Below are 12,945 nucleotides of genomic sequence, written 5' to 3'. Positions count from 1 at the left end.
AGAGGTTGAGAATTGGTCTCCAGCCTCCCGACTTTTTGGGGACCAGAAACATGTGGTTGAAAAACCCTGGTCCCTCTTTTTTTAGGTTGACTGTACGAATAGCAGCCTTTTCTAAAAGACCTTGAATGGCCTCCCTTAAGGCAAGAACCCGATCTGGTTGCCTTGGTAACGGGGTAACTATAACCTTCGTTGACAGTGGAGGCTGTGACACGAAGTCTAGGATGTATCCGTCTCTTACTGTATTTAGCACCCAACTGTCGGATGATATTGCGGACCAGTTTTGTGCATAGAAACGGAGTCGTCCCCCCACTGGACTTTGCTGTGCTGGTGGGGGGACAGTGAGAGTGGTTATTGGGTCAGGAGCGCTGAGCACTCCCTGACCCCCTACCTGCAGAATCCGAGAACGGTCTGGGCATGTTGTCAGTCTTAGGCTTAGACACATTACCTCGTCCCCTACCCCTATTAAAAGTCTTGGACTTGTAAGGAACACTGGGTTGCTTGCCTCGTCCAACGGGCACTGGTCGATTGCCAGCTTGTTTTGCCCTAGGCTGTTGTACACGGGGTGTAGGAGGTTTATCCCATAGTAGGCGTTCTCGCTGTTTAGCCTCACTGGCACGTGCTGCTAGCGCAGTGAGACGACCATCAAACAGACTGGTTGTGGCAATAGGAGCTAAACGAGCTTCCTGTTTCAACTCGGAAGACAATGAAACAGATTTGCGTTTCAAAAAGGCATCCCTCTCCATTAATTGGAGAGTTGTATACTCTCTGCAAGCAGACTCTGCTATATGAGACAAACCCTTATCCACAATCTCAATAATTCGAGATACTTTAGGACTATTGAGATTTACAGCCTGAAGTTCTTTGAATAGAACAGCTAGGAACCAGTTCAGTGTTGACGTTACACAAAGTTGTTGATGTGCCGAATCACCCAACTTTTTAATGTGAGCTTTGTCTATATAGACAGCTCTGAACGATGATGGATCCTGATCCACTGCGTCCACATCACCATCCAGTGGGGGGTGTGAACATGCTGGTTGTGATGAATGAGTGCGGTATGCCTTACCCCCATAACGAAACCATGGATAGGCCCCAGCTCGTAAGGCTGTATGGTCCTTTCCACTGCCGACCACTTCCTGGTAAATCTTATCATGAAGAGGCTGAACCAGGGATGAATAAGGCAATGACAAGGGGGTTGACTGGTCTTTGGGATTGCTAGCCCGTAAGGCAGCACCAGTTTCAGACAAAGGAGGAAGAACCAAATTAGGAGGGGTGCACTCAGCTGGGAAGTGTGAGTAAACCCATTGAATACAATCCTTGTATGCAAACACTGGTTCTTCTTCCCTACATGGGGAAGAGGCTCGAGAGATTGTTGGACTGTGATCTCTTGACCTCTCTTCCTCCCCTGAGGATTCCCCAAAATCCTTGCTATGAGATGCTGCAACTGAAATAGCATCAGGATCAGTCATCCTCTCCCTGTGAGAAACACGTTGAGAACTTAAAGGAGTGGCACCCCCTGTGCTCATATCAGATGTGGGTGCCCCCGCACGTGTTAATTCTGGGTGGAGAGCCGCTACAGCCTCTAAAACTGCCTGTCTAATGACTTCTGTATCAATAGAAGCAGGCTGATGATAAGCTGAACGACTTGCCGGTTCTGGCCGTTGGTGGCGCTCTACACCATGCCGGCTCTCGTCATAGTAAGCATGTCGACGATCCAAATCAATGCGTCGTTCATGGTCATAGTGACGTCGGTAACGCCTTCTGTCACCCGACGGTGATGTCGATGATGAATGTCGACGCCTATACCGTTTAGAACGTCTATAATAAGACGACCTAGAACTGGGTGACTCGGAACTGGAAGAACGATAATGCTTTCGTTTGTGTGACCTCTGACCTCGACCTGATTTCTTATGTCGAGAGAGAGACCTACCTCGCCTGCTTTTATAGCGACGAGGACTGTAATCCGAATGAGAAGATGACGAGACCGTACTATCATGACTCTCACGTCTCCTCCGCCTACACGGGGACGGAGAACGTGAACGTAAAACTGAACGATGTCGCGGTGAAAGACGCACAGACACTCGTTCATCGCCAGGCATTGGTAATACAGCATTATTAGTAGTATTACTTGGCGTATTACCTAACAATGGCTCTCGAAAAGTCTCCGTTCTCATAACATTGGAGCCACTACCTAGACTGGTAGACAAACAGGGAGCCGGTTCAGTACCGTTACCTTGACTACCGACACAGGCAGATCGCGTTGAACCAGTGTCAGACTTACGATTGCCTATTAACGGAGAGTCGTTACGATCAGACTGGTTGTGAAGGTGCTGAGTTAACGAACCGCCATTCACCCCAGTTGACGTAGAGGTACTAGTTTCGCCCTGAAAAGGACGGTTTTGCCCAGTCGGTGCAGTCTTACCTGTTGTTGAATCTGAAAGGGAAGACATAGCATGGCCTGCACCGGCTGGCGAAGTACTAGACAAAATGGACCTACCTTTGCGACGCGTCTCCTTACCTTTGCCGTGATCAACGCTCGAACCGAGCTCGGCCCACAATAGCGGGTCCCACGACATACACACAGTGCACGGAGCATCGCTAGAACACTGCCGACAATTCCGGCAGACAGAATGGTCATCCCGATTTGCCATAGAATGACCGCAATCCCCTTTCTTCTTACCCTTAGGCATGATGATAGGGAGAAATAAAAAACAATGTATCAATAAACGGTATATACGAAAGGCGGGTAATAAAACCGCCCACACTACCACGATCTAGAAAACGAAAATCTTCACAGAAAAAGTGAAGAAAAATCAGCGAACAGATTTACAAAAAGGTTGCTAGACAATATATTGTCAACAAAACCGCAAACCACAAAAATTCACTGATCAGCAGGGGAAAAACACCGGGTTTCTGGTACACTAGATAACACTACGTGTTTCACACTGTGTTCCAAAAAAAGCAACTGGTCTTCCAACGTTGAGGGCAGTAATTGTAGGAGGAGGTAGATTAATAAAGTTTTTATTGGAAAAGCATCGGGAATTGCAAGCAAATCCTATTGTAAGAATATTTAGGTGAGTATCTTTCCGGAAACAGAACTTCTATTTTACTGCCTACATACAATATTTTATCTTATTCCAATTTATTCTTTCCCTCTGAAGACAAAAACTCTGTATGTATGTCAAATATGTGACACTGTATATAAGTCAAGTATGTGACACTGTATATAAGTCAAGTATGTGACACTGTATGCAAGTCAAGTATGTGACACTGTAAGTCAAGTATGTGACACTGTGTGTAAGTCAAGTATGTGACACTGTAAGTCAAGTATGTGACACTGTATGCAAGTCAAGTATGTGACACTGTAAGTCAAGTATGTGACACTATATATTCTCATCAAAGAACATAGGTTTGGCAGGGCAGTCCTTATTGTTCAGTCATTGAAATATTTTTTCTTCATGTCACCTCTTTGCGACTAATTTCACAAAGCATCACAACAATACCTTTGTGACAGTTTGAGTTCTTGATGTAGTTTTTGGATTTGTCTTTCCTTGGCTTGTACTTCATGAGTTGTTTGTTCTAACTGTGCCTTCAGATCAGCTACAGCTAATGGCAACACATCTATACAGACATAAAGTAACAATTTGTATTGTCAGATACATTTCAACAAACTATGTTTTAATTAGTTTCCTTTCAGTAGCTGTAACATGCATTTTATGGAATCATGAATCTTGTTACACTTACTTTACATGTAATGAAATATCATGGAGGACATCCCAATAGACATGTATATTGATACACGATAGGTAAACTGTGTGTATAGCTCTATAGATAGGTAAACTTGTATGCATAGCTCTATAGATAGTAAACTTGTGTGCATAGCTCTATAGATAGTAAACTTGTATGCATAGCTCTATAGATAGGTAAACTGTGTGTATAGCTCTATAGATAGGTAAACTTGTATGCATAGCTCTATAGATAGGTAAACTTGTGTGCATAGCTCTATAGATAGGTAAACTGTATGCATAGCTCTATAGATAGGTAAACTGTATGCATAGCTCTATAGATAGGTAAACTTGTGTGCATAGCTCTATAGATAGTTAAACTTGTGTGCATAGCTCTATAGATAGGTAAACTTGTGTGCATAGCTCTATAGATAGGTAAACTTGTATGCATAGCTCTATAGATAGTTAAACTGTATGCATAGCTCTATAGATAGGTAAACTTGTGTGCATAGCTCTATAGATAGGTAAACTTGTGTGCATAGCTCTATAGATAGGTAAACTTGTGTGCATAGCTCTATAGATAGGTAAACTTGTGTGCATAGCTCTATAGATAGGTAAACTTGTATGCATAGCTCTATAGATAGGTAAACGTGTGTGCATATCTCTATATAGATAGGTAAACTTGTGTGCATAGCTCTATAGATAGGTAAACTTGTGTGCATAGCTCTATAGATAGGTAAACTTGTGTGCATAGCTCTATAGATAGGTAAACTGTATGCATAGCTCTATAGATAGGTAAACTGTATGCATAGCTCTATAGATAGGTAAACTTGTGTGCATAGCTCTATAGATAGGTAAACTTGTGTGCATAGCTCTATAGATAGGTAAACTTGTGTGCATAGCTCTATAGATAGGTAAACTTGTGTGCATAGCTCTATAGATAGGTAAACTTGTGTGCATAGCTCTATAGATAGGTAAACTTGTGTGCATAGCTCTATAGATAGGTAAACTTGTGTGCATAGCTCTATAGATAGGTAAACTGTGTGTATAGCTCTATAGATAGGTAAACTTGTGTGCACAGCTCTATAGATAGGTAAACTTGTATGCATAGCTCTATAGATAGGTAAACTTGTGTGCATATCTCTATATAGATAGGTAAACTTGTGTGCATAGCTCTATAGATAGGTAAACTTGTGTGCATAGCTCTATAGATAGGTAAACTTGTGTGCATAGCTCTATAGATAGGTAAACTTGTGTGCATAGCTCTATAGATAGGTAAACTTGTATGCATAGCTCTATAGATAGTTAAACTTGTGTGCATAGCTCTATAGATAGGTAAACTTGTGTGCATAGCTCTATAGATAGGTAAACTTGTGTGCATAGCTCTATAGATAGGTAAACTTGTGTGCATAGCTCTATAGATAGGTAAACTTGTATGCATAGCTCTATAGATAGGTAAACTTGTGTGCATAGCTCTATAGATAGGTAAACTTGTATGCATAGCTCTATAGATAGTTAAACTTGTATGCATAGCTCTATAGATAGGTAAACTTGTGTGCATAGCTCTATAGATAGGTAAACTTGTATGCATAGCTCTATAGATAGTTAAACTTGTATGCATAGCTCTATAGATAGGTAAACTTGTGTGCATAGCTCTATAGATAGGTAAACTTGTGTGCATAGCTCTATAGATAGGTAAACTTGTGTGCATAGCTCTATAGATAGGTAAACTTGTATGCATAGCTCTATAGATAGGTAAACTTGTGTGCATAGCTCTATAGATAGGTAAACTTGTGTGCATAGCTCTATAGATAGGTAAACTGTGTGTATAGCTCTATAGATAGGTAAACTTGTGTGCATAGCTCTATAGATAGGTAAACTTGTATGCATAGCTCTATAGATAGGTAAACTTGTGTGCATAGCTCTATAGATAGGTAAACTTGTGTGCATAGCTCTATATAGATAGGAAAACTTGTGTGCATAGCTCTATAGATAGGTAAACTTGTGTGCATAGCTCTATAGATAGGTAAACTTGTGTGCATAGCTCTATAGATAGGTAAACTTGTGTGCAAGTTAAACTGTGAAAGTGTAAAGCTAATAAAAACATTAAACAGGAGAGCGACAATTTCTAGACAGTGGTGGCGATGATGATGATGATGATGAAGAATTTTACGTTTTTGAGGGAGTAACTTTTGTCCTCCTAGAACGTATCGAAAACCCTTCGATAACTTTGACTTTTGGACTGACGTCGTCAATGGCTGGTCCCGTGATCGCGCGATCCTGCCAATGACAAACCACAGATGCCAATGCCGTACGGTTACTCCTAGGTTGGTTTACATGAACTGATGAAGACGTTACGGCAGAATCTACATCGTTGTCTTTCGTCAGATTTTTGTTAACAGATGAAGTGTTGGATATAATCGTCCGTGAGGCATATCGTTATGATGCTATCTGTAGACTTATATGTATACAGTATTTGTATATAATATTATATGATATATGCAAATTTGTTTGTATTTACTGTAAACATCGATGGACAGTACTCATTGATTTCATTATAAATATTTTACTCAACACCCATACTATCTGTCTATTAATTGCTACAGCTAATTTCCAATTGTAACCCTTGTATTTATAAAAAAAATAAATTTCGCATGCTTTTTTTGACCAAAAACGTGTGTTTTATACCAATTTTCCCCAATTCCTTGGTCAAGTTACTGACCATACATACATGTAAATTAAAATTCAATATTTCATAATTATAGATATACTTGTAGATGAGACCATATCCCACCTGTTTTGGTGTAAAATGATCACTATCAAAACATTGTGCACAACTCTGTGTGTGCAACCTAAAAAAGTCCTTGGCCTAGGGGGTCATTTGCATGGAAAGTCTATGGCATCTTAAGGGTTAAAACTTGATATTGCACCAGATGACTGTGGCTTGCTTCTTGGAAATCCACTGATATATAAAACATGGCAAAGAATATAATTTCCTATACTAGCAAATATCATTACAGACAACACTTACCTCTTGATCCTTCGTTAGTTTTAAGGTCCATATTCTTTTTCATCTGAGATTGTTGTTTGCGGAAGTTCTCTTCTAAAGTTGACATTGTCTTTTGTAAAACAATGAGCTGTAAGATAAAGTACACAGAGTTTGTAATTTATTGCTGATAAAATCATTTTGTGATTAATTCTCACAACCACAAGCAGAAGAGATATTATATAAACACTTAGTCTAATAATTTGATTTTGTTGGTTGACATCATGATCTCTCCAATCCACTTGCTACTTTGACATGCATTACCATATAGTACACGTATTAAAACTCAATTTTGGTTTCTGAATGAATGTTCAACTTTAGTTGTTCTATTTTCAAATTGACCTTCTATTATGAGGTCAAATGCTATTTCAGATACCAAGATTTCTAATTAGTAGGTACCCCCACACCTAATTTTACACCTATTACAACAGATACTAGGTACCCACACACCTAATTTTACACCTATTACAACAGATACTAGGTACCCACACACCTAATTTTACACCTAACAACAGATACTAGGTACCCCCACACCTAATTTTACACCTATTACAACAGATACTAGGTACCCACACACCTAATTTTACACCTATTACAACAGATACTAGGTACCCACACACCTAATTTTACACCTATTACAACAGATACTAGGTACCCCCACACCTAATTTTACACCTATTACAACAGATACTAGGTACCCACACACCTAATTTTACACCTATTACAACAGATACTAGGTACCCACACACCTAATTTTACACCTAACAACAGATACTAGGTACCCACACACCTAATTTTACACCTATTACAACAGATACTAGGTACCCCCACACCTAATTTTACACCTATTACAACAGATACTAGGTACCCACATACCTAATTTTACACCTAACAACAGATACTAGGTACCCACACACCTAATTTTACACCTATTACAACAGATACTAGGTACCCACACACCTAATTTTACACCTATTACAACAGATACTAGGTACCCACACACCTAATTTTACACCTATTACAACAGATACTAGGTACCCCCACACCTAATTTTACACCTATTACAACAGATACTAGGTACCCACACACCTAATTTTACACCTATTACAACAGATACTAGGTACCCCCACACCTAATTTTACACCTATTACAACAGATACTAGGTACCCACACACCTAATTTTACACCTATTACAACAGATACTAGGTACCCCCACACCTAATTTTACACCTATTACAACAGATACTAGGTACCCACACACCTAATTTTACACCTATTACAACAGATACTAGGTACCCCCACACCTAATTTTACACCTATTACAACAGATACTAGGTACCCACACACCTAATTTTACACCTATTACAACAGATACTAGGTACCCACACACCTAATTTTACACCTATTACAACAGATACTAGGTACCCACACACCTAATTTTACACCTATTACAACAGATACTAGGTACCCACACACCTAATTTTACATCTAACAATAGATACTAGTTACATATGATTTCTAGGTACATGTACACATCTAGGCATCGCTTTATGCATGTGAATCTCTTTTACACACACACACACACACACACACACACACACACACACTACATAATGTTATATACTTTCTTACCATCTTATCTTTCTCTTGTAATTTTTGGTTTTCTTTCATGATTGCACTAACTTGATTTGTATTCATCTTCTTTTCATCTTGTAATTGTAAAACTGTTATTTCTAGCTGTAACAGTAACGATATACACAGATACAGTAAAACTGTTATTTCTAGCTGTAACAGTAATGATATACACAGATACAGTAAAACTGTTATTTCTAGCTGTAACAGTAATGATATACACAGATACAGTAAAACTGTTATTTCTAGCTGTAACAGTAACGATATACACAGATACAGTAAAACTGTTATTTCTAGCTGTAACAGTAACAATATACACAGATACAGTAAAACTGTTATTTCTAGCTGTAACAGTAACAATATACAGATACAGTAAAACTGTTATTTCTAGCTGTAACAGTAATGATATACACAGATACAGTAAAACTGTTATTTCTAGCTGTAACAGTAATGATATACCCAGATACAGTAAAACTGTTATTTCTAGCTGTAACAGTAACAATATACACAGATACAGTAAAACTGTTATTTCTAGCTGTAACAGTAATGATATACACAGATACAGTAAAACTGTTATTTCTAGCTGTAACAGTAATGATAAGCACAGATACAGTAAAACTGTTATTTCTAGCTGTAACAGTAATGATATACACAGATACAGTAAAACTGTTATTTCTAGCTGTAACAGTAACGATATACACAGATACAGTAAAACTGTTATTTCTAGCTGTAACAGTAATGGTATACACAGATACAGAAAAACTGTTATTTCTAGCTGTAACAGTAATGATATACACAGATACAGTAAAACTGTTATTTCTAGCTGTAACAGTAACGATATACACAGATACAGTAAACTGTTATTTCTAGCTGTAACAGTAACGATATACACAGATACAGTAAAACTGTTATTTCTAGCTGTAACAGTAATGATATACACAGATACAGTAAAACTGTTATTTGTAGCTGTAACAGTAATGATATAAACAGATACAGTAAAACTGTTATTTCTAGCTGTAACAGTAACGATATACACAGATACAGTAAAACTGTTATTTCTAGCTGTAACAGTAATGATATACACAGATACAGTAAAACTGTTATTTCTAGCTGTAACAGTAATGATATACACAGATACAGTAAAACTGTTATTTCTAGCTGTAACAGTAATGATATACACAGATACAGTAAAACTGTTATTTCTAGCTGTAACAGTAACGATATACACAGATACAGTAAAACTGTTATTTCTAGCTGTAACAGTAATGATATAAACAGATACAGTAAAACTGTTATTTCTAGCTGTAACAGTAACGATATACACAGATACAGTAAAACTGTTATTTCTAGCTGTAACAGTAATGATATAAACAGATACAGTAAAACTGTTATTTCTAGCTGTAACAGTAATGATATAAACAGATACAGTAAAACTGTTATTTCTAGCTGTAACAGTAATGATATACACAGATACAGTAAAACTGTTATTTCTAGCTGTAACAGTAACGATATACACAGATACAGTAAAACTGTTATTTCTAGCTGTAACAGTAATGGTATACACAGATACAGTAAAACTGTTATTTCTAGCTGTAACAGTAATGATATACACAGATACAGTAAAACTGTTATTTCTAGCTGTAACAGTAACGATATACACAGATACAGTAAAACTGTTATTTCTAGCTGTAACAGTAACGATATACACAGATACAGAAAAACTGTTATTTCTAGCTGTAACAGTAATGATACACACAGATACAGTATCTTATAAACTCAGCTTGTGCCACTTTAAGAACTATAAATAACCACTTAGGAGTCATGAATATTCAGTGTTCATCTCACACATAATATTAGGTCCCATGACGCAATGCTGGACCAGTGTGAGAACAGTAGAGGTGAAATAGAGTTTCAATTTGCTGTTTCTTGGTAATCATGCAAAATTCATATGCTGTAAAATCATGAAATGACTCTCCAGAACCCAAAGTTTATGAAAGTTACATCTATTTCCAGGAATGGTATTCCCTTTAAAGCCAACATACATTTCTTGCAACAAAAAACTACAAGGTTATGTTTACCTCAGCCAACTTTTCTTGTAATTCTTCTCTTTCTAAATCCCTGTATTTATTGACCCATGGTTTGCTGTTACTTTCACTTGTGTTCGAAGTGTTCTGAGACAGTTCTAATTGTATGGATGCCATCTGAAATAGGAAAACAGTGAGGAATATGAGACATGGATGCCATCTGAAACAGGTAAACTGTGAGGAATATGAGACAAAGTGTGTAATGTGAATAAAACATTCTTTTCAAAGATTCATGAACAGTGAGAAAACAAAGGAATTCTGAAAAATGCTGGATATCTATGAGAAGACTGAGAAGACTCATCTTTGTACAAGGTTTGGATAAAGTTAGAAGACAGGGCAAATATACAAAATAGGATGCAACAGACAAAAAAAAACAAAGGAATGATTGCACAATGTCGCACAAGCTATATAAGTGAACTTCATTCATTATGGGCAACATCCTCCTCTCCCCTAACATTCACAAGTGCAACATCCTCTCCCCTAACATTCACAAGTGCAACATCGACATTTATACATGATGTAATCAATGATGACAATTGTAGCAGTCACACCACTACTATCGATGCAATAATTGTACACACCACTACTATCGATACAATGACTGTACACACCACTACAATCGATATGATGATTGTACACACATTAAAAGGCTGCTGAAACCCAGCTGTATATCACATTAGAAGTAAATTTTAATCAACTTATCAACATCTCAGTAGTAAATACAGAATTATTGAATTCAGGCGTGAAAATTTTTAAAATTTGGTTAGATGTACAAAAATGAAGTTCAGTAATCACAATTTGATGCCAGACTCCCTCCCGCCAAAGGAATAAAGTTTGTTTATTGAGCTTGTGTGACACTGTCCGATCATCCCTAAAGTAAAAGAAGTGAACTGAGATTTTTCCTTCAGCAGATATTCATTTGATTGAGTTGCATTCTACATAAACATCAGTTTATCATTGGGGAACATTGCTTACATGAGGACCATGAATCAATAATTGTATTTTACATTACAGTCTTAGTTCACCTTAGGATGTTTTCAAAAGGACAATGTCTACTTTTGTCATCTCTAGTTGGAAGCCAAGGACTGAATGAGTACATGTATATAAAGTTATACACACCAAGGAAGTACAAATGGTGAAAAAACACTGATGTATTTGCTTGAAATAAAGACACTTCATGCAAAGACAAATTAGGTAAAGACAACAGTGAGTGCCTCTGCTGTACAAATGTACACAAGTTTGTTAATATCTGTGGAAGTTAGTCATGTCAAAAGTACATACATGTAGTACAATGTAGTATGTCTTTGTATGAACACTATCATCTTATTCCTGATTGCAACAAGCAAACACACCAGTGTTATTCTGTGAGTTGAACAATCATACGGTAGTCAATTGAGACAAATTACTCATTTACACATTGTCATGTAATACCATCTACGCAAAGACTGCATTCCCTGCGGCTTACATTACCTTGGCAAAGTAAACTAGTAACTCTAGTATGGCAATGTACACTCTAGTATGGCAATGTACACTCTAGTATGGCAATGTACACTCTAGTATGGCAATGTACACTCTAGTATGGCAATGTCCACTCTAGTATAGCAATGTACACACTAGTATGGCATTGTACACTCTAGTATGGCATTGTACACTCTAGTATGGCAATGTACACTCTAGTATGGCATTGTACACACTAGTATGGCATTGTACACACTAGTATGGCAATGTATACTAGTATAGCATTGTATACACTAGTATGGCAATGTACACTCTAGTATGGCATTGTACACACTAGTATGGCAATGTACACTCTAGTATGGCAATGTGCACTCTAGTATAGCAATGTACACTCTAGTATGGCATTGTACACACTAGTATGGCAATGTACACTCTAGTATGGCAATGTACACACTAGTATGGCAATGTACACTCTAGTATAGCATTGTATACACTAGTATGGCAATGTACACTCTAGTATGGCAATGTACACTCTAGTATGGCATTGTACACACTAGTATGGCATTGTACACACTAGTATGGCAATGTACACTCTAGTATAGCAATGTACACTCTAGTATGGCATTGTACACACTAGTATGGCAATGTACACTCTAGTATGGCAATGTACACACTAGTATGGCAATGTACACTCTAGTATGGCAATGTACACTCTAGTATGGCAATGTACACTCTAGTATGGCAATGTCCACTCTAGTATAGCAATGTACACACTAGTATGGCATTGTACACTCTAGTATGGCATTGTACACTCTAGTGTGGCAATGTACACTCTAGTATGGCATTGTACACACTAGTATGGCATTGTACACACTAGTATGGCAATGTATACTAGTATAGCATTGTATACACTAGTATGGCAATGTACACTCTAGTATGGCATTGTACACACTAGTATGGCAATGTACACTCTAGTATGGCAATGTGCACTCTAGTATAGCAA

At 37.8% G+C, this 12,945-nt stretch overlaps 2 protein-coding genes across 2 annotated transcripts in view; both read right to left on the bottom strand.

Annotated features, from left to right (window-relative positions):
• LOC144449821 (uncharacterized) overlaps positions 1 to 12,945 on the bottom strand; it is a 73,447-nt gene that overhangs the window by 23,049 nt on the left and 37,453 nt on the right. Inside the window, exons 14-17 of the mRNA XM_078140395.1 lie at positions 10,479 to 10,601; positions 8,401 to 8,505; positions 6,754 to 6,859; positions 3,501 to 3,618 (exon numbers count right to left, since the gene is read on the bottom strand). Of these exons, the coding sequence (XP_077996521.1) occupies positions 3,501 to 3,618; positions 6,754 to 6,859; positions 8,401 to 8,505; positions 10,479 to 10,601 (452 nt within the window). The remainder of the gene's footprint in view (positions 1 to 3,500; positions 3,619 to 6,753; positions 6,860 to 8,400; positions 8,506 to 10,478; positions 10,602 to 12,945) is intronic.
• Positions 221 to 3,044, bottom strand: LOC144449593 (uncharacterized). Its single transcript, XM_078140156.1, has 2 exons — positions 2,828 to 3,044; positions 221 to 2,678 (listed from the first exon to the last, which is right to left on the bottom strand). The coding sequence occupies exon 2, from the start codon at positions 2,646 to 2,648 to the stop codon at positions 357 to 359; it is 2,292 nt and encodes a 763-aa protein (XP_077996282.1). The 5' UTR covers positions 2,649 to 2,678; positions 2,828 to 3,044; the 3' UTR covers positions 221 to 356.

The sequence above is a fragment of the Glandiceps talaboti genome, chromosome 18, assembly GCF_964340395.1.
Source record: "Glandiceps talaboti chromosome 18, keGlaTala1.1, whole genome shotgun sequence".
Lineage (NCBI taxonomy): Eukaryota > Metazoa > Hemichordata > Enteropneusta > Spengelidae > Glandiceps > Glandiceps talaboti.
The sequence above is the reverse complement of the archived record's forward strand: the minus strand, read 5'-3'. Positions and strand labels throughout refer to the sequence as shown.

Coding starts and splice junctions, on each gene's coding strand:
- LOC144449593 (XM_078140156.1), bottom strand. CDS start 2,648: ATGGCAAATCGGGATGACCATTCTGTCTGCCGGAATTGTCGGCAGTGT.